This window comes from Prionailurus bengalensis, chromosome B2 (assembly GCF_016509475.1).
Source record: "Prionailurus bengalensis isolate Pbe53 chromosome B2, Fcat_Pben_1.1_paternal_pri, whole genome shotgun sequence".
Classification (NCBI taxonomy): Eukaryota; Metazoa; Chordata; class Mammalia; order Carnivora; family Felidae; genus Prionailurus; species Prionailurus bengalensis.
The window spans coordinates 75480048-75507497 of NC_057349.1; the positions used below are offsets into that span (position 1 = coordinate 75480048).

The following is a 27450-nucleotide window of genomic DNA, read 5'->3' on the forward strand; positions in this document are numbered from 1 at the left end:
TCCAGCTGCTTTCAGCGGAGGGGAGGCAGGGGAGTGTGGGGTTGCTTTTCCCATTCCCCTTCCCCCCTTCCTCTCTCCACAAGCAAAAACAGCCCCCTGCCCTGCACAGCTTCTCTCCCCCAGTTCACCTCTCCATGCCATGTACCTGCCAAGTTCTGTGGTTCAGGTTATGCAGATTGTTGTGTTAATCCTCAAATCAATTTTCTAGGTGTACAAGATGGTTTAGTGTTGATCTGGCTCCATTTCAGGAACGACAGACACACAAAAAAAGCTTCCATGCTGTTCTGCCATCTTGGCCCTTCCCCTCCACTGCCCATTTTTAAATTAGATTTTTTTTTTTTTTTTTGGTGTTGAGTTAGGAGTTCTTCATTTGTTGTGGATATTTACCCCTTACTGGATATATCATTTGCAAATACCTCCTAACAGTTTGACTTCTTTACATACCTCCTTCAGTATGTTTTCATTTTGTTGGTTTCCTTGCTGTGCAAAAGCTTTTAATTTTTTAAAAATTATTTTTAAATGTCTATTTCTGACTAGTGGGGGAGGGGCAAAGAGAGAGGGAGACAGAGGCTCCAAAGTCGGCTCTGTGCTGACAGCATAGAGACTGATGCGGGGCTCAAACTCAGGAGCCATGAGATCGTGACCTGAATGGAAGTTGGATGCTTAGCCAACTGAGCCACTTAGGCACCCCATGCCTACTACAATTTGATGTAGTCCAATTGTTTATTTTTGCTTTTGTTCTCTAAGGAGGCCTATTCAAAAACAAAAAACAAACAAAAAAAAACCCCAAAACATTGCCAAGACTAATGTCCAAGAGTTTACTGTTTTTTAAAGTAGATCTATGGTTTCAGGTCTTACATTTAGGTCTTTAATCCATTTTGAGGTGTTGTTTGTTTCCTTTTGTTTTGTATATAGTGTAAGATAGTGGTCATCTTACTTTTTTTTGCATGCAGCTGTCCAGTTTTACCAGCACCATTATCATTATTAAAGAGATGATCTTATCTTCATTGTATATTCTTGCCTCCTTTGTCATAGATTAATTGACCATATAAGCATGGGTTTATTTCTGAGTTTTCTATTCCGTTCTATTGATCTGTGTGTCTGTTTTCATGTCAGGACTATACTGTTTTCATTACTATAGTTTTGTAATACATTTGAAAAACTGGGAGTGTGATACCTCCAGCTTTGTTCTTTCTCAAGACTGCTTTGCGTAATTGGGGTCTTTTGTGATTCCATATCAACTTTAGGAATATAAGTTCTAGTTCCATGAAAAATACTACTACTGGTGTTTGATAGGGACTGCACCAAATCTGCAGATTGCTTTAGGTATTATGAACATTTCAATAATATGCCTCCAATCCATGTGTATCTTTCCATTTATTGTGTTATCTTCAAGTTCTTTCACCTATGTATTACAGTTTTAAGAGTACAGGTCTTGCAACTCTTAGGTTAAATTCATTTTTATGTATATTCTTTTTGATGTAGTTATAAAGTGATGGTCTTAATTTCTTCTTGCTAGTTGTTAATGTACAGACATCTGTTGCATTTCTGTACACTAATTTTGCTTATTCTTTGGTCTAATGTGATCTATCCTAAAGATCAGTCCATGCACACTTGAAAAGAATGTATATGCTGCTGCTATTCACAGCCCATTACATCCAATATCTGTTAAGTACATCTGGTCTAACGTGTTATTCAAAGCTACTGTTTTGTTTTTTTTTTTAATTGATTTTCTGTCCAGATGATCTATCCATTAATGTAAGTGGGGGTGTTTAAGTCCCCTACTAATATGGTATTACTATTTCCCCTTTTATGGATGTTAATATTTGATTTATACATTTAGGTGCTGCTATGTAAATATAAATATTTACAACTGTTATATCCTCTTGTTGGATTGATCCCTTAATCATTACATAATGTCCTTCTTTGTCTCATGACTGATATGTGTTGCTACCTTTTCAAAAAAATTCCATTTGCATGGAATATCTTTTTCTATCTCTACATTCAATCTATAATGTATCTTTAAGTCTGAAGTGAGGCAGTATTCTTGTAGGCAGCATTCAGAGGTCTTTTTTGTTTTTTTAATCCATTCAGTCACCTTACGTAAAAATGAGAAATGAATTACACTAATCTTTTTGTCCTCTATTTTACATTTTGTAGTTCCTATAATGATGAAGACCTAAAACTTTGATATGATTAAATAGAGCTAGGGTTTCTCTGGAACTTAGGTCAACCATAAACCATTGCATATCTTTTTGTGTTTTTTTCAAAGAATATATATATTTATACTGTTTTAGACTGAATTTTTTCTGTGTTCCCCTACTCCCTTTTCCTATGTTGAAGCCCTAACCCACAGTATGGCTATTTTTGGAGTAAGGAACTAATTAAGGTTAAATGAAATCATAAGGGTGGGGTCCTGTTCAGAGTAGATTAATGTCCTTATCAGAAAAGATACCAGATAGCTCTCTTTCTCTCTCTAGTCTCCTTCCCTCACCCCAAAGCACACACTGAGGAAAGGCCCTCTGCAAGCCAGAAAGAGCATATTCAACCAGAATGAATCAGCCGGAAATTTAATCTTAGACTTCTGGCCTCCAGAATTGTGAGAAAACTAATTTGTTTTTTAAGTAACCCAGTTTATGGTATTTTGTTGTAACAGCTCAAGCCGACCAATAGACTCTTCAAGCAAAGGTAAATACTAGCAGAAAGGCTAATGCCTAAAAACATCATGCCCTTACTTCTGCCATTTTTAATTTCTATTTATCTGTCATTAAGTGTACTAATTGTTGTGATATCACTAGTGCTAGACATATAATATTTTAAACAATTACATTTTAATATAGCTATTTCTTACAAACATTTCTTACAAACATGAAATGGCTGGAATATGGGATATGGCTTCCAAAGACCAATTCCCAGGGTAAAATGCCTAACATTTTAAGAACATGATATAAATTGGCAAACCAATCTTCAGGTATTTGAAATTTAAAGTCTTATGTGCTCTTAAACACTGTATTTATTCTTAATAAGATCAATGTACAATGAAACATTTCAGGAAGTGCTGCTAGGGATGGCAAAACTATATCAAACTGGAGGTACTTAAAAGTGAAGAGCTATACAAATATGTAAATATGATTTACTACTTTACCTGTTGAAGTTCCTGCTCTCTTTGCTCATGTCTCATTTCCATCTGCTTAATTTTCTTTTCTAAGCCCATGAAATGTTTCATCTCTGGTGTATGGTTTTCTCTGGCTTCTCTTAATTCTTCTAGGAGTTTTGTAATCTAAAATTGAGGTATGAAGTAAATGAAAAACTGGTAACAAGAAAAATCATTTATTTTTACCAGGTAGTCTTAAGAATGTTCACCATATTCTCTTTGTATAAAATTTCTCTAGGGAAGAGGCTTCTTGCTAATAAGAAAGATATCTTGAGTTGTTAGGGAATGCAAGCTATTAATTATTCTATCTACAAGAAGAAAAGGCTCCTCTTAGCTCTGAAGTGACCTCACAATCCAGATGATTCCAGATGACTGGATCACTTCCTCCCATGTATGCCAGGCTGATTATAGCATTAAAAATGAAGGTGGGTACGGTCTGTGGTATATTCAGCTTTGCTACAAAACATTTAAAAAGGTTGATTACTTCTAGGATTAATCAAACATTTAAAGCACCCTACCCAGTATAGCTTCCAACACACACAGAGTTCAGTAAATATGAATCCTCCTTTTGTCAACTTTCTATAATTCTATCTGTAATCCTCTTCTGGCTCTTATCACTTTATAATAATTCATTCCACAAATACATTTATGTTTATAAAAGAGAGAATATACTGAACTCTTTCTGTTCTAGCTTTGTCTTAGGTCTTGAGGATACAGAGATGACCTAGTCATGGAGGTTACAGTCTTGTGTGGTACCTCCTTTTTTATACCATGGTCTGCAGAGAAAATGGTGATATTTTCATGATGCCAGTCAGTAAAATAGAGGGGATCTGAGATATCTTTATATTGGGCTTGGTGAAACAACTGCATTTTCTTTATACCATATACTCATAATTATTTCCTGTTAGTATCAAAAAGCAAAATAATTAACAAGTAAAAATGGCTAAAATTAACAAATTCAACCAAATTTTCCATGGAAACACCCAGTACCTAATAACACTACAAAAAAAACCCAACCCCTCCCAAAACTGCCACTCTCTCTAGTTTCAAATGTGAAACTATAAGCCTACATAAGTCTAAATATTTATATGTGGGAGATCCATGGGATATCATCAGTGACCACAGAAATTTGCAGACTTTAATTGGGATGATTTGCAGAAAGGTTAGGGAGAGAGACCCTAGGGAACATGCTGCAGTGATGAGTGCTGGGCATAAAATCTTCTATGTCAAAAGAATGATTACTAAAAATTGTAACACAAAACCAGTGATTGCTGAACTAAGAAATTTGTAAGAGGCATTGTCATACACGTAATGGTCAAATATCACTTCAGCTTCTGTAAACTTAATGACTGAAAAGTGACTCTGGGTTTATAATGAGACAACATTTCCAGTAATTGCTATCTTATGATCCATAGGGAATCCATTCCTGGTATACCAGCTGGGATGTTCTGCTCTAGTGAAAGCAGCAGTCAAGTGAATGAGAATTCTAATATAGTATGTTGTTATGGAGAGATGACCAAGTAGCAATGAGGTGATGAGTGGGGAATACCTAACTGGAAGCAGAGCTAGGTTGCAGGACTCTTAACCTGAGGCAGCTGTCGTTGAATAAAGTCTTAAAGGGTAAGTAGTGGAGTCATGACATTATCATGTGCGAGGTGCTATGCTAAGTACTTTACAGATATTGTCTCTGTTAATTTTATCAAGTTTTACATTTATTTTCTGATTCACCAAGTAAAATATAAGCTCTGTAAGACCAAAGATTTGTCTATCTTGTTCTCAGTATTCCTAGCACATAAAGCATGCCAGAGCACAGGTGTTTAATAATTATTCATGAATTAATGAATTCACCAATGATTAAACATTAGTCTATAAATTATATAAATTTAGAAATTTATATTTAGAAAAAAAGTAGGAAAAATTTCCCTTCATCAGTGCCTACTTAAAAGCATCTTTAAAAGTATAATTAAAGTGAATGTATGTATTTTAAAATCCTTGTATTTTAGTGAATTTACCCTATGGGAGTAACTGGATACATGAGATGAATGATCAAAAATTATTCCTGCTTCTTGAATACTATGGAAAAAAAATTGGCAAATACCTGATGTCCATAAATACAGCATTAGTAAAATACTAATTAAGAGCCTGGGACCTGGAGTAAGAGGTCTTGGGTTCTGATGCTGATACTTTTTACACATTGCTTGGTAACCTGAAGCAAATTATTTTATTTTTCTTAGCATCAATATTCATCTATAAAATGGGAATAATAGTACCTACCCTTTTGGGTTATGGTGAAAACTACACAGAGCACTTACCACAGTGCTTAGTACATACTAAATAATAAACTATAACTATCATGATTTTGACTATTATAAAGTAATATAAAAAAAGTGTTAATAAAGGAAGAGTGACGTCATCAAGGTGGTGACATAGGTAGTTCCTGATGCTGTTTCCCCTCATAAGAACTAACAATTATTCATGGACTAGATGCAACTGAGAGAATGATATAATATGAGGGTGAGGCTGAAGCATCCCCCTGCATCACAGAGACCAAGACAGACTACATCATAAGGGTAAGCAGAGTGGCTACATGCTGGCTGCACTGCCCCTCCCTCAGGCCCAGGCAGCACAATATGGAGAGGTCTCCCCGGGACTACCATTTCTCCATGGGAAAAGACAGCCTGGGTTGGACATCCAACTCCCCCAGTGTTGTGGGTCACTTCTTGAGAGCCCCCGCATGTCTTTATCCCACGGGGACTAATCACTAGGCATCTGATTGTGATGGAGATGTGGGAAAGGGCTTGTAACAACTGGCAGTTAGATCTTGGCAGACTGAATTCATACTTGCAGTGCCCAAGTAGTAATCCCAACCAGCAGCTTTGCTCACCTATAGATCCAAGTCGGTGGTATAGTCTGACTGTGGAATTTGGTGGGGTGCAGGTCTGCCTGACTCAGGTCCTCAAACAGAAAGACTTGCCAGCCCTCAAGCTGGGACTGCATCCACTCAGGCAGGGAAGCTAAGCCACACTTTGGCACACTGCTGAGTGAAGATGACAGTGCTGCTTGACCAGAAAGCCTGAGTAGAACACCTGAAAAGCTGGGTAGCCCAGCAATACTAGAATAGAGTCCAGCAGTCAGAGTTGATAGTCTGCAAAGCCAATGGCCTATCTGGCCAGGGAACCTGGGGCGCTGGTTGGCTTGAGTCAAGACTACAGTCAAAAAGCTTTACTGGCATTAGAGCAGTTTCTTACATTGCTCCTGGGCCAGGAAACTCATTTGAAGCTTTGCCCATTGCTGAATACAGCTTTCTGGCTGCTCAACCAAAGAACCTAACCAGAGCATATGGGAAGCTGCAGAGCAACCCATGAGAGCCCTGCATACAGTGGCACTTGGGGAGAGCCACAGGCTATGCTTTCTGTCCATCAACAGAGCATGTGGCCCTGTCAGCCAGAGAATTCAGTACACAATCTTGCCTGATTTGTGTGCCCAGACAATGAACTACACAGGCACTGGGGCCTATCCTGTCACTCCACCAGGGCAGAGAAGCTAATTCATAGCCCCATCTATTGCTGAGTATATATCCAGTTCCCAAGAGTCTAATAAAAACCTTACAAGAGAAGCTGGGCAACCATGAAGTCCTTCCTAAAGACTTATTAGGCAGGGAACCAAGCCAAAATTTCTATCCAACTATATTCAACTAGTGACACCTCCCCACTCTTGACCTCAGAGAGTGAGGTCTTGGGCAGTAGCTACCTGGGCAGTAGCCTTGGCCAAAAAACAAACCCTGACAGCAAGCCACCCCTGCCCAAGGACATCACCACCAGACACGTCCAGAAACCCAAAGTGCACTGACTGTTGAACACTGTTTATGCCAAAGTGAATCTGTAAAATCTGGAAGAGGAGACTACTTACTCAAATACAGACACCAACCAAAGGAAACAAGGATCTGAAAATCTGACACCACCAAAGAAAAGAAAGCTCCAATAAACTAACCCTAAAGAAATAGCGATCTATGAACTCTATGATCAAAGAATTCAGAATAATCCTCTTTAAAAAGTTTACACAACTACAAGAACATACAGACAACTAAACAAAATTAGGAAAACAATGCATGAACAAAACAAGAAGTTCAACAAAGAAATAAAAACCATGAAAAAAATACCCCAAAACAGAAATACCAGAGCTGAAGAATACAATGACTGTATAGAAGAATTCAATAGGGGGGGCGCCTGGGTGGCGCAGTTGGTTAAGCGTCCAGCCAGGTCACAATCTCGCGGTCTGTGAGTTCGAGCCCCGCGTCAGGCTCTGGGCTGATGGCTCAGAGCCTGGAGCCTGTTTCTGATTCTGTGTCTCCCTCTCTCTCTGCCCCTCCCCCGTTCATGCTCTGTCTCTCTCTGTCCCAAAAATAAATAAACATTGAAAAAAAAAAAAAAAAAAAAGAAGAATTCAATAGGGACTTGACCATACAGAAGAAAGCCAGTGACCTAAAAGACAAGTCATTTAAAATTATACAGTCAAAAGAGCAAAAAGAATGAAAAAGCCTATGAGACGTATGGGACACAATCAAAACAAGTAGTATCTGCATTATGGTAATTCCACAAGAGAAAGAGAAAAGGACAGAGTATATTTAAAGCAACAATGGCTAAAACTGACTTTTTTGAACAAATAAAAGCTGAACGAGTTCTTCACCACTAGACCTGCCTTACAAAAAGTGCTAACAGGAGCTCTTTAAGTATAAATAAAAGAAAATTAACATTGTAAAAACATAAGAAGTTAGTGTAAAACTCACTGGTAATAGTAAATATATAATCAAAGTTAGATTGTATAACATGATAACAGTGGTGTGTAATCCACATACAACTATAGTTTAAAAATTAAAAGACAAAAGGGATAAAAATAACCATAACTATAATAATCTGCTATAAATTACAGGATATAAAATATAGGTAAACTGTAACATAAATAACCTAAAATGTGAGGGAAAGGAGAAAAGTGTAAAGTTTAGGAATTTTATTGAAGTTATCAATTTAAAATAAGGTATTATAATTTGAAGATATTTTATATAAGCCTCATGGTAACCATCAGGGAAAAACCTATAGTATTTACACAAAATAAGAGAAGTTAAAGCATACTGATACCAAAAGACATCAAAACACAAAAAAGATACCAGGATATGAAACAATGAAAAATGGACCTACAAAACAGCCAGAAAATAATCAACAAAATGGTGATAAGTCATTACCTATCAATAACTGCTTTAAATGTAAATGGGTTAAATTATCCAATCAACAGAATGGTTGAATGGATGAGTAAGACCTAATGACACATTACCTGAAAGAGACTCACCTTAGTCTTAAAGGCACACATAGACTGACAGTAAAAAGAGACAAAAAAAGGTAATTACATAATGATGAAGAGGTCAATATCAATCCAAGAAGATGACATAGTAATTGCGTTCGCACTCAACTTCAGAGAGCCAAGTAACAGAGCCAGAAGAAGAAATAAACAGCAATACAATAACAGTTGGGGACTTCATACCCAACTCTCAACAACATATTAATCATCCAGGCAGTGAATAATAGCAAATTTGAACAACACTATAGACCAAATGGATATAATAGACACATACACAACACTGAATCTGGCAACAGCAGAATAAACATTCTTCTCAAGTGCACATGGAATATTTTCAAGGATAGACTGTATGATAGGCCACAAAATAAAACTTACACATGCAAGAAGACTGAAATCATACCAACTATATTCTCTGACCACAATGGTGTGAAAATCAGTAGTGATAAGGAAAACTGGAAAACTCACGAATACATGGAAATTAAACATGATTCTCCTTAACAACCAATGGGTCAAAAAAGAAATTAAAGGGGAAATAATGTGTCTTGAGACAAGCAAAAATGGAAACACACAAGAAACCAAAATTAATGGGATGTAGCAAAAGCAACTCAAAGATGGAAATTCACAGCAATTCACACATTAAAAATCAAGAAGGCCTCAAATAAACAATTTAAGTTTACACTTAAGGAACCAGAAAAAGAATGATAAGCTGAGCCCACAGGTAGAAGAGAGAAGGATCAGAGCAGAAATGAACAAAACCAAGAACAGGAAAATAATAGAAAAGATGAACAAAACTAAGAATTCGTTCTTTGAAAGGACAGACATTGACATTGACATTTGTCCATTGACAAATCTATGGCTAGATTAACCAAGGAAAAATGAGGACTCAAATCAATGAAATTATAAATGATAAAGGAGACATTACAACAGATACCACAGAAATACAAAAGATCACAAAAGGCTACTATGAACTATATGCCAACAAACTGCACAACCTAGAAGAAATGGAAAAATTCTTAGACACATACAACATAACAAGACTGAATCAGGAAAAAAAAACCCCAAATCTGAACAGTCAATTACTACTAAGGGGACTGAATCCATAATAAAAAATCTCCCAAAAAAGAACAGTCCAGGACCAGATGGCTTCATAAGTGAATTTTACCAGACATTTAAAGAATTAATGCTAATCCTCTTCAAACTTTTCCAAAACACAGAAGAGAGGGAACACTTCCAAATTCATTTTACAAACCAGCCAAAGACACTGTCAGACAACTACAGACCACTATTTCTGATGAACATAAATGAAAAACTTCTAAATACAATACTAGCAATTTGAATTCAACAGTGAATTAAAAATATTCACCACGATCAAGTGAAATTTATCTCTGGGACGCAAGATGGTTCAACATACAAAAATCAAGGTAATACATTACAAGGTAATAATAGAATGAAGAAACAAATAATATTACCATCTCAATAGATGCAGAAAAAAACATTTGATAAAATTTAACATCTGTTCATGATAAAAGCTATTAAATTAGGTATAGAAGGAATGTACCTCAATACAACAATACAGTATATGATAAATCCACAGCTAATATCATATTCAACGTTTATTTATTTTTGGGACAGAGAGAGACAGAGCATGAACAGGGGAGGGGCAGAGAGAGAGGGAGACACAGAATTGGAAACAGGCTCCAGGCTCTGAGCCATCAGCCCAGAGCCCGACACGGGGCTCGAACTCATGGACCGCGAGATCGTGACCTGGCTGAAGTCGGACGCTTAACCGACTGCGCCACCCAGGCGCCCCGCTAATATCATATTCAATGGCTAAAGCTTGAAAGCTTTTTTCTAAGTTCACAAACAATACAAGGGTGCTCACTCTCACTACTCCGATTCATTATAGTACAAAAGGCCCTAGCCAGAGCAATCAGGCAAGAAAAATAAAGGGCATCAGGATAGGAAAGAATTAAAATAGTCTCTATTTGCAGGTGACATGATTTTATATATAGAAAATTCTAAAGACTCCACCAAAAAACTGTTAGATCTAAACAGTGAATTCAGTAAAGTTGCAGGATACAAAATTAACAAAGATCAGTACTGTTTCTGTACATCAATAATGAACTACCTAAAAAAGAAAATGCTACCATTCAAAAAGCATCAAAAAACAGGATAATACTTAAAAGTGAATTTCAACAAGAAGGTGAAAGATTTCTACACTTAAATCTACAAGACATTGATAATGGAAGTAGATACAAATAAATGGAAAGGTAGATAGAGTAGAGGTAGAAAGGCAGAGATGCATTACAAACAAGCAGTAACCAAATAAAACAGTATTTGCTAGTGTTAAAAGATGTATATTGTAGTTTCTCTGTGGTCAAAAAGAGACAGGGGTTTACCCTCCTTTCTTAACCAGAACAACCAAGGACATATGAAACTGTTCTCAAACATCAACTTAACAGCACTGCATGATGGTGATTCATGAGAGAAGGGAAACACAATAGATGAACTCAATGACTGCCTACTTTGCTGCCCAGAGGGTTTCTAAGCCAGTGGAAATGGCAGCCTGAACAATCTGGGAGCTAATGTAGGGCTGGGAAAATGAGCTGTTCCCATCAGCCTAAGAGAAAATCCCTTTGAGGACCCTCAGGAGGTTATCAGTAGTGGGAATAAATAAGCCCTGTTAACATAACTATTATAGATATACTGCTTATTGAAAGGCAGATTGTCATTTCATTCAAAAGATGGAGTGTTTTAGTTTTCTAGTAAACAGGCTTGAAAATCATGTATTGCAGCTTTTTTATTTCCAAACTATTTTAGCTATTCTTAAACTAAGAACACACTGTAACTTAACTAAAAGTGACCTTAATCTTTATCTTGCAAACATTAGAACATACTTCCTTTTATTGCTTTTCCCCAAAATTTTACCTTAGGTCTGTGAAGTTCTGTTAACTTATTGCTTATACAACAAAGTTTATGTACATCTTAAACACTGAAAAGAATGCACATGTTGAACCACAGCCTTTCAATTACTGAAACAAGATTTTTTAAATTGACAGTTATGTAACTGTGGAGTATTTTTATATTAATCTTTTCATAATGCAATTATGTTTTTCCTGTATGGTTTAATAAATTCTTGAATAATAAAATGTGGTGGATACACTTCAAAGAATGGAATGCACAGTTGTCTGGTGTTTTACACTTTCTAGAATCAAAGCGATCTTAGAGTAATAAAAACGGTGAGTTTCCAGAAAGATCTATCTCCTATAATGTTACTGGGGATCCAGCATCACTGTAATGACTACTTTAGTTATTTCTTAACAGTATCAAGTACTTAATACAAAAATGACCTTAACCATCCAATTTTTCCTCCTAAAACAATCAAAAGAACCAAATGCCCCTCTCCCTATTTCCCCACTGCCCAGAAAAATCTCAAAATCAAATACAAATATATAAGAAACTTATTTACCCATTGAAGAGTTTCATCTGGGCAAAGCAGACTTACCATAAACAAGTTATTATTTTTTTGATGTGATACTTTCAGGTTATTTCCATTTATACATTTAAGTTAACAAAAATTAATACAAAAATAAGAATATGATTGAAATGGCTAAGAAACAGCTTTTTAGTACAATATTTTTGTTACTTCTTACCTCTTTCTGTAAGATTTCTTCTCGAACTTGAGAAACTACCAGAGACTCCTGTTTACCCTGCAGTTCGTTAACTTGATTTTGGAAATGTTTTAGAAGTACCTATGAAATTATGTTAGAAGTACTGAGTTAATAGAAGTCTTCTCAAACATTATTTGAAAAATATCAGAAAACCAACTAATGATGTGTTTTTGTAGCAAAAAAAAATCCTAATATTTTTAAATTACCAAATTCTAACAAAAATAAAATGTCACAGGAATCAAGTTCATTGAATAAATTAAGCTGATTGAATACAGTCATTATTTTCTTTCAATATTTAATGGAAAGTATCACATGTATGACAAATAATGGCTGTGTAACTACTTGGCTTCTTTATCTCTAATACTTTTCTTCTGAAGGCCTGAAAAATACCTTTTAAAATAAACCTCTGTAAAGTCTAAGCATTTTGAAGATAGCCAATACTGTCTTTATTACTTTGTGATTAAGTAGAATAATAGCACAAGCCTATTAATAAGCATGAAATAAATGTCATGCTTATATATTTTTGGCAACCTGAAATAGATACTTTCATCAAGGATCTTAAAACTTAGGAAAATATGCATCTATTACCTCTAATACTTTTACTGTTTTTACCATCAGACTATGCTGACTTCCATTTAACTTATAATTTACAATATTACATTTAGAACTCTGGGAAAGTAACACTTAGGGCAGGCACTATGGCATAATGACACTACTTTTCCCACCTCTCCCAACTACATAATATATAATAACTTGATATAATGTTTATACTGCCCACTGACACCCTACTCCTATGGGGAAAAAAGCCAGAGAAGTTATCTGCAACTGCTGTACAAAGATTGGGTGGCTCAGTCGGTTAAGCGTCCGACTTGGGCTCAGGTCATGATGTCGCTGTTCATGGGTTCTGGGCTGACAGCTCAGACCCTGGAGCCTGCTTCGGATTCTGTGTCTCTCCCTCTTTCTGCCCCTCCCCCACTCATGCTCTCGCGCACGCGCTCTCTCTCTCCCTCTCTCTCTCTCTCAAAAATAAATAAATGTTAAAAAAAAAATAAAAAGCACTTTCTCATTGAAATATTAAAACAGTCAAAGTTCTTTGTTTGAATTTAAATTAGAGACCTCATTTCACACTAAAATACCCCAAATGCTTCAACATGCATCTTTTTACAAGGACATCTCACAAAACCACAACAGCATTTTCTTTAATGTTTATTTATTTTGAAAGAGAAAGTGTGTGTGTGTGTGTGTGTGTGTGTGTGTGCACGCACATCCATGAGTAGGAGAGGCAGAGAGAAAGGGAGAGAATGAATCCCACACTCAGTGCAGAACTATAATTTGGGGCTCGACCCCATGAGATCATGACCTGAGCCCAAATCAAGAGTTGGATGCTTAACTGGTTAAGCCACTCAACAACATTTTTATGCCTAAAAAATTTACAATAATCTCATAATATCTAATACCCAGTCCATACTTAAACTTCTTAGTTGAGCAATTTGTTTTTAATCAAGATACTATTAAATGATTGTTAAAGGGAGAAATAATGGTAAGATAATTGTTTCTTGAAGTCTTTCTCCCTCAGCTTGTTTTTAAAAATTAAAACCTAGAGAAAAGAACACAGTGGACCTATATTCTTTAATTTGATTTACCAACTGCTAACATTTTTGCCATATTTGCCTTATTTTTCTTTCTTTTCCTGGGATACACCATTTGAAAGTAAGTTGCAGATACAAATTCTATTTTAATGCTGTTTTTTTCAACTTGCTACCATCACAGTAGATAATCATAGATATTCCTTGAAGATATACACACTAACCAAAAAGGAAGATACACTTTTTTAAAGAAATGTGGATGAGCTTTCAGCATATTCTGTCATAATTCTAAGAAGACTGTTTCATAATGGCTACAAGCTGTGTGCATATCTCTGTTCATTATTTTATCCCTAGTGCTTCATTGTCTATAGACCCTGAATCATTATTTGTTTAATGAATGAAAGATAAATGGGCAAGAGAATGACTAGGATAATTACTTGTCAGCTGGGACTTGGGTAGAGGGAAATGATTCAACATTCAAGTTCAAGTACTCAGTTCTCAACCACAAAATGTGATTGACCATACTTCTACCATTTGTTACAAATGACTTAGGAGAAGAACTATTTGAAAAATACAGGGACAAAACTGTGAAACCACTTATTTAGAGAGAATAGTTTTAAAGTAGAATAGTTAAATGGTAATGGCATCCTCTCCTACTAAAAAAAAAATCAAGTCAATATTTTCTCATTTCTACTAGAAAGTGAAGTTAAATGTTCTGTAACAGTCCTGAAAAAAATAATTTTAAAGCCAAGGAAAGTTTGTTAAAGTTGTCTACCTCTTGAGTTGCTATTTTACGATTTAGTTCAGCTACTTTGGAAGAAGAATTTTCTACTGCATTTTGGCAAAGGAGTTTCTCTACTTCCCTCTGATGAGATGCTTTGAGAGATGCAATGTGTGCTGCAGTATCTTCCTTGACCCTGTAGAGCAAATCAAACAAAATCACACATAAAAACAGCTCTTCAATTCAGAGTTAGCATAAAAATAGTGTAGGAAGCTTGGAAATTAAAGAGGCATAGGGAAAGAACACCATTACTTACTGCACTTTGTCAGGTGCTTTATACATTATTGCTTGTGAGTTCTTACAACCACACCATGAGCTCACTATTATTTACTGAATTTTATAAGGGCAGAGCTGAGTTTTGGAAAGAGTGATGTCTCTGGAGTTCAGATTAGGAAGTTGCAGAGCTGGGGTTCAAGCCCAGCACAGTGTTAGACCTCAAAATCTGGGCCTTCCACTGGCTCCCTAGCCTGGGGCTGTACTTTCTGAGAGAATGGAAGGTTCTAAATGTTCTGTCTGGATTTAAAGCAAGGGCCTAATATTTTATCTTCTTTTGTTTATTTACTTTTTTATTAAAAAAAATTTTTTTTTACGTTTATTTATTTTTGAGAGACAGAGAGAGAGCACAAGTGGGGGAGGGGCAGAGAGAGAAGGAGACAGAATCTGAAGCAGGCTCCAGGCTCTGAGCTGTCAGCACAGAGCCTGATGCGGGACTTGAATTCACTGACTGCGAGATCATGACCTGAGCCAAAGTCAGAAGCTCAACCGACTGAGCCACCCAGGCGCCCCTATTATTATTTTTAAATGTTTGTTTACTTATTTATTTTTAATGTTTATTTATTTTTGAGACAATGTGAGAGACAGACTGCAAGCAGCGGAGGGGCAGACAGAGGGAGGCACAGAATCTGAAACAGGCTCCAGGCTCTGAGCTGTCAGCCCAGAGCCGGACGCAGGGCTCGAACTCACGAACCGTGAGATCACGACCTGAGCTGAAATTGGACACTTAACTGACTGAGCTACCCAGGCGCCCCAATGTTTATTTATTTTTGAGAGAGAGAGAGAGAGAGGGAGGGAGGGAGAGAGAGAGAGGGAGAGAGGGAGGGAGGGAGGGAGGGAGGGAGGGAGGGAGGGAGGGAGAGAGAGAGAGAGAATCTGAAGCAGGCTCCAGGCTCTGAGCAAGTGTTCAGCACAGAGCCCAATGTGGGGCTTGAACCCACAAACTGTGAGATCATGACCTGAGCTGAAGTCAAATGCTCAAGTGACTGAGCTACCCACGCACCCCAAAAAATGATAGGATTTTATTCAAAGCAGATATTTAGTGACTCACTGTTGCTATAAACAAATTTATCAGTTGCTTATTTGACTATATGAACATTTATTCATGGAAACAGTATGGAAAAGCATAAAAATCTAAAGCACTTATGACACAACTGAACTAAAGTAAAAAACAAAAAACCAAATAAACAAAATACCTCACTGGCGTAAACCTGGGATTAGGAAAGGTTATTCTTTACTTATCAGGCCCAGAGCTGCCTGAAAAACAGATTAATACTAAAAAATTATAAATTATATATATATTATTTATTATAATTATATATTATTTATATATATATAAATTATATATAGGAAAATTTATAGGATAAATTTCCATTTTTTCTAGGAAAGAATGCAATTCTTTCCAAATAGCTTTTATTATCACATTGAGAACTAAAAACACAAGGTTTCAATCTGGAAGCATTCAGACACAGCTGCCCATCATTCAATAAGCATTTGTCTGGTGCTTGCTATGCTCACTCTGCTCCTTTACCACGTTGCAAAGAAGTATAATTTTATATCAGTTCTCAAGGAGTTACCAGGCATTGTCTGATTAGTGCTTTCTTGATATTCAATACTGGCACATGGTATATAAGTTATGGAGGAGTTGGAAGTGAGAGCAGGAAATTTCCTGAGAGGCTCTAGGAGATATTTTGTGGAAGAGGTAGCACTTGAAACATGAACGAGCAAAATGTAGTAAAGACTTTCAGCAACTAAGGCCCACACAGAAGTCTTGTAATGGTGATGGCACTTGAGAAGCCACATGGAGTAAGTTAGTCGTGATACTTCAGGAAGCTGGGATTCAGTGGAGGGCAGAGTAACTCAAATACAGGGATATTTAAGAATATTAATGGTTTTTAAGCAAAATGATTAAGGGAGACAGAAACTAAAATCAGGGAGATAGGGTGGGATGCTGTAGTAAAGCAAGTAAGGCTGCACTACAGTAAGGTAGAAAGTGAAAGGAGACCTATTTATAAGGGAGCACCCCCATAAACTGTGAGCCCAAGAAATAAAGGAGGTAAAAGCTGGACTTGACAACTGAAAAAATATGGTGCTAGATGGAGATGGGGAAGCTGTGAGGGGAGCTAGTTTATAGGTAAAAAAAGGAATAAAATTTGAGATACTACTGAGTCCAAGAGGAATAATCCAAAAAACCCCAGTAGATTTAACATCTGAGCTCAGGGAAGAAAACAGCCTTGAAAAGTAAATCGGGTTGGTGGTTCATAGAAGCCATAAGAATACATGAATTTAGCAATGGATAAAGAACAGAGAATAAACAGAAAGTTGAAAATAAACCCTGGTAGAAGTCTGGTTTTTGTGGAAGGAGAATGAAGAGTCAGGAGTCGTTAAAGGTACAGGAGAGGCGTACTAGTCACACTCCCTAGTGTGAGTCATGGAGGTTATGGGAGGAAACCATTTCAAGAAAGAACAATGTCAAGGAGAGTGAATATGGAGAAAACACCACTGGACCAGGAAAGCACTACTGAGAGATCACATTTAAAAGAGTGCTGAGGATAAGAGTCCCGGTTAAGAGGAAGTGAGTTGCAAATAAGACGTTACTTGTGGAAAAGTGTTCCTGACAGAAAGATGAGTAGAGACTTGGTTTGATGATGGACAAAAAGATCTGAGCATGTTAGAAGGCTCAGAGGAAAGACAGTAGACAGTACCTGGTGACTCTGAGAAGGAATGAGCACAAAAGCTCTTTAAGGCATGAATGGATGTGATCACTAGATTAACTTTAAGAGTTATTTTGGAAAAGAGGACCTTTCCTCTTAGAATGTCAGCTAGTTTTAATAATAGCAGTTTTCTGCAGTCTGCCCATGGCAGTCATAAATGATGACATTCATTTATAAGAAGGCCCAGTGGGTCAGCTTATTAACACCATCTGGAAAACTGCAGAAAGACAAGATCAGTCAGCCCAAGCACATGGTTTGGGCTGACACAGAGATTCAGGCTTATCAGGATTTGGCCTTCAACAGGTAGAGGATCCTACTCTGAAAGAGATCTATGCTTAGCAATGCAATACAACTTCATAAAATTTGGTGATGAATTCAGTTGAGGGTAAAATTGATAATCTAGAGGAAATCTATCTTATAATTTTGGCATTTTTATCTTTTTATATCCCCATATATTTACAAATTCACATTTTACCTTTTCATGGAATTTTCAAATTGGGTCACTGCTGCTTCAGATTTCATCTTCAGCTCATTCCTCTCCACAATTAATCTCTCCAGTTCATTTTTCAATCTGCAGTTTTCTTGTAAAACCTCTGAAACATGGGAATCAGTAAAAGTGTGTGGTTGGTAACGCTTGCCATCCAGAGTTCCAGGGAATGCGTTAGCACTTCCTTTACCTGAATGCAAACCATCTTTCTTCCCCCTTTTTGCAGTCACTTCCTCTCTACCCTTAGAGTTCTGATTAGACAGCATCATCCTTCTCTCCTTCTGGAGCCTCTCCACAGTTTTTGAAAGGTCTTGTATTTCTCTCCCCTTTGCAGCCAGCTCCTCGTTGAGTCGCACCAGTTTAGCTTTAGCATGAGCCTGTTCTACCTGGAGTTCTATAGACTGGAAATCGTTACCTTCTTTATCGCTTTTCTTGAGTTCCAATTCAGCATTCTGATGTTTAAGAATGTCTATTTCAGCTTCAAGGTTTCTTACAGTGATTTGATGGGCTTCCTTGATGTTGTCGAGCTCCTTCTCTAGTGCTTCAACCCTAGAGGAGCTGTCAGGCTGGTTCTGGGGTGCTTCCTTCAATTTGCAGGCAAGTAGCTGCTCCTGCTCCTCTAGTCTCTGTTCATACTGGATCTGCAGAAAGGAATCCATGTAACGTCAAACCACTGCTAAGCATATCACTTGTTCCCAAAGCCCAGCATTCTACTAGGTCCTACCTATTCCTTCATTCAGGCATTCATTACATGTTCTGATGCTTCTAGCTCTGTTCCCTGAGTAAGTCCAATGGGCTGAAGTCCTAATCTTTAAAGAACATAACATTATATGTTCTCAATATGTTGTATAATTTAATAATTAACGTGTTGCTTTATAAACATTATATAACACGTTTCTGTACACCCCAAAACTTATTTTAAGTATCACAATCAAACCTATTATTGTGTACCTTTCTCTATGCAAACTGACAAACTATACTGAGGATAAACAGGGAAAGATATCGGGGGGGCTGAAATCTTTAAGAGATAGCTCGTTTTCAACTTGCTAGTATCAATTTAGGAATCTCATAGGGAGTAAGTCAGCTTGGATTTGTCACACTGCAGCTTTATTATTATAAACAAAATAACCTAAGCAGGTTACTCTGCAGAGGGGGCACAGCAGTGTTCATTCATTCAATGAATATTTATTGAGCTACCACTGTGTGCCAGGCACTGCACCAGATTCTACAGATAAAGAAGTCCAGCTCATGCCTTCAAACATTTTATAGCCTGGTCAGGAGAGCGATGGAAAATTTCAGTGTCCTATGATAACTGTGATAATGGGCCTATGAATATGGTGCAAAGAGGACGAGGCTCCCCCTGTGTGCCTGAGAGAAGGGGGAAGAGTGAATAGAGGGAGCACATTTAGGTTTGGGCTTGAGAGAGGAATGTAAATTTGGGGATAAGTGGAAGCAGGGACATTACGGAAGTAGGAAGAACACCTGCAAAGGCAATCTAATGCTTGGTGTGTATTGGGAACCAGAATGAAAGGAAGAAGTGATAAAGAGTGAGCAGAGACAGGAATGGGACGGGCTAAGGAAGCACAAAAAGAGAAAAATCAGGGTGAAGAGATTTAGATATATAAAAATCAGGTAGAGGGTTGGAATTCTAGCCTCTATGTGGTCACTGGAATGTTAATAGTAGCTGTAATTACTATAATCATTTATTGAATGTTTGCTATACTCCACATAAGGCCGTGGGGCTTTACATATATTTTGCCACTCAATCCTCCCAATATCCTATGAATTAAGGATTAACTAATTAAAATATTTTAACATCTACTCTGTGTCTTGAATGACGGAACACAATGGTGAGTAAAAGCAGAACAGTTCCAGCCATCACGAAGTCAGAAGCTAGATGGGGAGAGAGATCACTCATGATCCAATCAAAAAAGCTGTGAACATGGTAGACACAATGGAGAAGTGCATGGAAAGTGCCTATAAGATAATTTGTCTACCAGGGAGTCCACGAAGGTTTCACTGGGGTAGCAATGCTTGGATTAAGAGCTAAAGGGCAGGAACATCTCAACTGAAAGAGGTGGGCAGTGCATACCAGTCAGAGGTAAGTGTACAAACTTCTGTGGCTGCAGGAAACATGGCAAGTAGGAGAAACACATATGACTGGATGAGAAAGCAGTGTGAGAACACACTGGACAGCAAGAGGGGTGTGGCTATACATGGATTTATAGGCCATTTATTTAACCTAAGAGGAACAGGAAGTTATTGAGGGATATAAATAAAGGTAGGTGTGTGTGTGTGTGTGTGTGTGTGTGTGTGTATAAGACAGATATGAAAATATAATTTTGGCTTTAGCATCAAGAGCTGATTAGAGGATGGAGTGATGTGGGTATGTGTAAACTAGTCAGGAGATTACAATAGTTATCCAGGTCATTGTTTCTTAATGATGGCAACCGAGTAACACGGTGATGAAAAGGAACAGAGGAATTGAAAGAAATTCAAGAGAAAAAGTGGCATACTTGGCAATAAGTCAGTTGTAGATAACAACTCCTCTTACATATGAGGAGACAGAGGCTCAGAGGGTAAAGTAACTAGCACAAAGTCCGGTCTGGGGACTGGAGGTTGGTCTGACCCTAGAAAGCCTGTGTGTTTTCCATCATGCCACAGTCTCCTATGGATAGGAGGCAGTCTGCTAAAGGTGGTGTGGGGGTCACATGAACCTGATGGAAGGAGGTCTGTGGTGAGTGTTTAGGGGAATGGAAGAAACTGATCAGTCACAGCAAGAGGACTGCCAAGTAGCACCGAGCAAATTCCCAGGATCAGACACCTAGACACCGTGACAGCTCTCCTCTCTCATCTATGCCACCTCCTCATAGAGATCTGTGTGAGAGGAGGAGCAGAGGAAGAGATGGGTGAGCTGGAGCAGAAGGTAAGGGAGGTAAGTATGGTTGAAAAGAGGGTAGTTAAAAGAGAAGTACGCCTTGGAATTTAGGACAGGAGAACAAAGAAAACCAGGTAGGGGGCTGAGAGATTTGAAAGAGTATGAAATAAAGTAAAGCCAACTTCCCTGACATGACCTTAACTAGCAGGCCAATATTCTTCCAGGTTTTCAACCTTTTACTGTTTCTGGAATCTAATATTCTATCATCTGTTGCTTCTCTCAAGATAGAAATCTGTGGCCTGTGGATTTGAGGCCTCTGTCACTCACCAGCAATAGCACCTCAGGCAAGAAATTAAATTGTGAACATCCGTTCCCTCATCTGTGAAGCAGAGTAGCAATATCTGTTTCTCACTGGTGATTGGAAGGATGATGCAGGATGAACTAAAATGTTCATGAAAGCATCTAGCAAGAATTACTGCAGAAACTGTGTGCTAAACAAATTTTTAAAAGTAAATTAAATATCACATCTTCTTTCATACTTGGTCATCCTACTACTTGTATTTTCTAATTCATTCCTCACAAAGGATTAAAAAACTCAGAAAGTTAAGACATTTTCAACCAACATTGCCCTGCTCCCTGCTCTACTCCAAAGATACTCCTGTCTCATTTCCTCCCCCTTGTCTAGGGAAATTTCAAGAAAGTATTTTCTTTTTTTTTAATGTGTATTTGAGAGAGAGAGAGAGCACATGCAACAGGGATAGGAGAGGCAGAGGGGGAGGGGGAGGGGGAGAGAGAGAGAGAGAGAGAGAGAGAGAGAGAGAGAGAGAAAGAGAATGAATCCCAAGCAGGCTCCACACCACAGTGCAAGATCCCAACATGGGGCTTGATCTCATGAACCTTGAGATCATGACTTGAACCAAAATCAAGAGAGGGCTGCTTAACCGACTGAACCACCCAGGCATCCCTCAAAAAAGTATTTTCACCCATGGTAACTAAAAAACAATTTTATACTGAATATACACCAGACATGTTTTACTTTGCCTTTTCATAACTTGATTACCACTAATTCTAGCATCACTGAGAGGAACACTGTGCTTGATTTTCTACGCTTGAAATAAAAAGAAAAGTAGATAAAGGAGAGCAAGAAAGATAGGATGGGTCTAGGTTTCTTTTGCATCTACTGACATGCATGGTAAAGGTTTTACAGGGAAGGATGTTTACAATTATTTGTTAAAATGAGACCTAAGTGCCCAGCTCCCACAATACTGAAACCTTGAGATCTGAGCCCCATGTCCATGGCTAGATGGCACCCACCTTCATCTTCTGGAACTGTTGTTCCATGGTACGAAGGCTTTTCTTTGCTTCTTCATCTTTGCCCTCCAAATCAGCCTCTAGTTTTTTTATCCTTTTCTCCATAAAGTCCACTGTATTTCTATCCACTGTATCACCAGCTGCTGATGCAGCCAGTATTAAAGCAGGTAAAGAATTGGGATATCTTCTCTTTAGAATTCCTTCCATTTCCTTAACCTATTAAAATATTTTTGCATATATGTAAGATCACAAATATATTAAAATTAAGCAGTTTCATGTATAAATTGAGATTATGCTCTATCAGTCATGTCTAGATTTCAAAGAGATGTTTATATCACATCACAAGACTGAATCATATGCACAGAAACACAGATTAATATCAAATTTTACATACCTAGATTATCTGATTTTAAAACCCTATAGTTTAATGTCTAATTTAGTACTGGTTACTGGTTAATTTACAGAAATCCTCTTACATTTATCTGAAACAGATCTTGGGACTTTCTACTCTACTAGTAATAACCAATCTTTCTGAAGAGAAAGCTTTTTCCCTTCCCTTTTTCCCACAGACTCCCTTTGATGATTGTATTTATACTATCTATTGATTGAAAAATTACTTCTGCATATGAATGTACAGAATTTGTACAATAAACACACAGCTTCCTAAGCACCTGCCCCTATGTGCAACAATCTCCACCCTACCCCAACCCTCCTACAAATGTCCCCCTCCAACTGAAGTTTATTTTTTTAAGTATTTTAATGTTTATTTTTAATTTTTTTATGCTTTAAACTTTACATCCAAACTAGTTAGCATATAGTGCAACAATGATTTCAGGAGTAGATTCCTTAGTGCCCCTTACCCATTTAGCCCATCCCCCCTCCCACAACCCCTCCAGTAACCCTCAGTTTGTTCTCCATATCTATGAGTCTCTTTTGTTTTGTCCCCTTCCCTGTTTTGATATTATTTTTGTTTCCCTTCCCTTATGTTCATCTGCTTTGTCTCTTAAAGTCCTCATATGAGTGAAATCATACGATTTCTGTCTTTCCCTAATTTCACTTAGCATAATACCCTCCAGTTCCATCCACATCGTTGCAAATGGCAAGATTTCATTCTTTTTGATTGCCAAGTAATACTTCATTGTATGTATATATACCACATCTTCTTTATCCATTCATCCATCGGTGGACATTTGAGCTCTTTCCATACTTTGGTTATTGTTGATAGTGCTGCTATAAACATGGGGGTGCATGTGTCCCTTCGAAACAGCACACCTGTATCCCGTGGATAAATGCCTAGTCGTGTAATTGCTGGGTTGTAGGGTAGTTCTATTTTTAGTTTTTTAAGGAACATCCATACTGTTTTCCAAAGTGGATGCACCAGCTTGCATTCCCACCAGCAGAGTAAAAGGGTTCTTTCTCCGCATCCTCGCCAACATCTGTTGTTGCCTGAGTTGTTAATGTTAGCCATTCTGACAGGCGTGAGGTGGTATCTCATTGTGGTTTTGATTTGTACTTCCCTGATGATGAGTGATGTTGAGCATTTTTTCATGTGTCGGTTGGCCATCTGGAAGTCTTCTTTGGAGAAGTGTCAATTCATGTCTTTGCCCATTTCTTCACTGGATTATTTGTTTTTTGGGTGTTGAGTTTGGTAAGTTCTTTATAGATTTTGGATACTACCCCTTTATCTGCTATGTCATTTGCAAGTATCTTCTCCCATTCTGTTGGTTGCCTTTTAGTTTTGCTGATTGTTTCCTTCACTGTGCAGAAGCTTTTTATTTTGATGAGGTCCCAGTAGTTCATTTTTGCTTTTGTTTCCCTTGCCTCTGGAGATATGTTGAGTAAGGAGTTGCTGTGGCCAAGATCAAAGAGGTTTTTGTCTGCTTTCTCCTTGAGGATTTTGATGGCTTCCTGTCTTACATTGAGGTCTTTCATCCATGTTTTTATTTTTGTGTATGGTGTAAGAAAGTGGTCCAGGTTCATTCTTCTGCATGTCGCTGTCCAGTTTTCCCAGCACCACTTGCTGAGGAGACTGTCTTTATTCCATTGGATATTCTTCCCTGCTTTGTCAAAGATTAGTTGGCCATACGTTTGTGGGTCTATTTCTGGGTTCACTATTCTGTTCCATTGATCTGAATGTCTGTTCTTGTGCCAGTACCATACTGTCTTGATGATTACAGCTTTGTAGTATAGCTTGAAGTCTGGGATTGTGATGCCTCCTGCTTTGGTTTTCAAGATCGCTTTGGCTATAGAGGGTCTTTTCTGGTTCCATACAAATTTTAGAATTATTTGTTCTAGCTCTGTGAAGAATGCTGGTGTTACTTTGATAGGGATTGCATTGAATATGTAGATTGCTTTCGGTAGTATTGACATTTTAACAATATTTGTTCTTCCTATCCAGGAGCCTGGAATCTTTTTCCAATTTTTGAGTCTTCTTCAATTTCTTTCATAAGTTTTCTATAGTTTTCAGTGTGTAGATTTTTCACCTCTTTGGTTAGATTTATTCCTAGGTATTTTACAGTTTTTTGTGCAACTGTAAATGGGATCGATTCCTTGATTTCTCTTTCTGTCACTTCATTGTTGGTGTATAGGAATGCAAGCAATTTCTGTGCATTGATTTTATATCCTGCAACTTTGCTGAATTCATGAATCAATTCCAGCAGTCTTTTGATGGAAACTTTTGGGTTTTCCATATAGAGTATCATGTCATCTGCAAAGAGTGAAAGTTTGACCTCCTCCTGGCCGATTTGGATGCCTTTTATTTGTGTTGTCTGACTGCAGAGGCTAAGACTTCCAATACTATGTTGAATAACAGTGGTGAGAGCTGACATCCCTGTCTTGTTCCTGACCTTAGGGGGAAAGCTCTCAATTTTTCCCCATTGAGGATGATATTAGCATTGGGTCATTCATATATGGCTTTTATGATCTCGAAGTATGCTCCTTTTATCCCTACTTTCTTGAGGGTTTTTATCAAGAAAGGATGCTGTATTTTGTCAAATGCTTTCTCTGCATCAATTGAGAGGATCATATGGTTCTTGTCCTTTCTTTTATTGATGTGATGAATCACATTAATTGTTTTGCAGATATTGAACCAGCCCTGCATCCCAGGTATAAATCCCACTTGGTCATGGTGAATAATTTTTTAAATGTATTTTTGGATCCGGTTGGCTAATATCTTGTTGAGGATTTTTGCATCCATGTTCATCAGGGAAACTGGTCTATAGTTCTCCTTTCTAGCGTGGTCTCTGTCTGGTTTTGGAATCAAGGTAATGCTGGCTTCATAGAAAGAGTTTGGAAGTTTTCCTTCCATTTCTATTTTTTGGAACAGTTTCAAGAGAATAGGTGTTAACTCTTCCTTAAATGTTTGGTAGAATTCGCCCGGAAAGCCATCTGGCCCTGGACTCTTGTTTTTTGGCAGATTTTTGATTACTAATTCAATTTCCTTCCTGGTTATGGGTCTGTTAAAACTTTCGATTTCTTCCTGTTTCAGTTTTGGTAGTGTATATGTTTCTAGGAATTTGTCCATTTCTTCCAGATTACCCATTTTATTGGCATATAATTGCCCATAATATTCTATTATTGCTTTTCTTTCTGTTGTGTTGGTATTGTTTATTTCTTGAGAGAGAGACAGAGAGATAGAGAGACAGAACACGAGCAGGGGAGGGCAGAGAGAGACAGAGACACAGAATCTGAAGCAGGCTCCAGGCTCTGAGCTGTCAGCACAGAGCCTGACACGGGGCTCAAACTCACAAACTGTGAGATCATGACCTGAGCCGAAGTCAGACGTCTGACCGACTGAGGCACCAAGGTGCCCCAAGTTTAATCTATTTTTAAAATTACAGTTACTTCTTTCAATTAGAAAGCAAGGAGGGTTAGATGATATTTAATGAAGTCTTCACAAAACACTACTTTTCATTTAGTCTATTAAGCAATAACATATTTTATGGTCTTTTTGTGAGAAAGAACTGTGCAGGGTCTACAGAAATTAGAGCTTGCTATTATATATGTACATATGTTTATACCTGTTTTTGTTAAATTACAGTTTAGATGTGTTTGAAAAACATATATTAAAATACTAAATTCTTTATTGAATAGTTTTCTACCTCTGAGCATACAATAAAATAAAGTAGCACCTGAGAGGCAGTCTAGTGCACTGGTTAGAGCTTGTTTGGAGTTCAGATTGTGCCACCAGCTTTATGACCTGTGTCTACTCTTCAAACTACATTTCTTTTGCCTCACTGGTAAAATGGGAATGACAATACCAATTTCATGGCATTGGCACACTTAAGTGAGGATCAAATGACATTTATCTTAGTAAAGTGCTTAGCAGAACATCCGGTATACAGTGAGGGCTTGATAATGTTGGCTTTTATTACGATCTGGTCTCAAAAACTACCCTCCCTAAGGCAAGATGCATTGCTGGTACTTAAAATCCTATATATAACTTGAATATTGTTCATGTTAGGCATTGAATATTGTTTATCATTTATAACATTTATAGTAAATATTTCCAGTCATGAAGACTGCTTGCACTTTCATATATGTACCATAAATTGAAATATATCCAGATACAAATATTGATAACTTCAACTGTGACATTTTCAAAGTTTCGCTTTCTCTGGTATTAAAAATCTAGTTATTTGAAGTAGAGCTAAGCATACAAAGGTACATACATACACATATACAAAATGTATATTGAAAAGAGAAGAGCTAGATTTTAAAAAAATGAATGTTTTTAAGAGACTTTTAAATATAGAGAAAAAACTGAGGGTTGTTGGAGAGGTTATGGGTGGGTGGATGGGCTAAATGGGCAACAGGAATTAAGGAAGACAGATGGGATGAGCACTTGGTGTTATATGTAGGTGATGAATCACTGGATTCTACTCCTGAAATCATTATTGCACTATATGCTAACTTGAATGTAAAAATAAAAGAAAAAAAAAAGAATGTTTTAACATATTTATAACTAATGCATTCACTTAAAATTTTAAGAAATATTTCAACCTAATTTTGATATCTTGAAGTGATTACATTTTTGGGGAAAATTAGATTTTACTTTATATTTTCTTTAATTTTGCTTTTTAATATTTTTCTTCGGTCACTGATATGAGTAAATGCTGGTCACTGATACCCGTGTGGCTGCCATACACAAAAGTAACTGCTTTTTCAAAAATTCTCATTGGAAATTAAACTATGGAATATTCCATTAAATAAAAGTATGAATTAAAAAATGCACATAATCTGAA

At 37.4% G+C, this 27450-nt stretch overlaps 1 protein-coding gene across 3 annotated transcripts in view; it reads right to left on the reverse strand.

The window, feature by feature from the left end:
* Window positions 1–27450, reverse strand: part of CEP162 (centrosomal protein 162) — a 117252-nt gene that overhangs the window by 13920 nt on the left and 75882 nt on the right. Inside the window, exons 22-27 of one of the 3 annotated variants that reach the window (XM_043593037.1) lie at window positions 22211–22423; window positions 18434–18659; window positions 18007–18124; window positions 14539–14680; window positions 12160–12258; window positions 3146–3280 (exon numbers count right to left, since the gene is read on the reverse strand). In XM_043593037.1, coding sequence (XP_043448972.1) covers window positions 3146–3280; window positions 12160–12258; window positions 14539–14680; window positions 18007–18124; window positions 18434–18659; window positions 22211–22423 — 933 coding nt within the window. Of the gene's footprint in view, window positions 1–3145; window positions 3281–12159; window positions 12259–14538; window positions 14681–18006; window positions 18660–22210; window positions 22424–27450 lie in introns of all 3 variants that reach the window. The other 2 variants (XM_043593036.1, XM_043593035.1) reach the window with 2 other exon arrangements.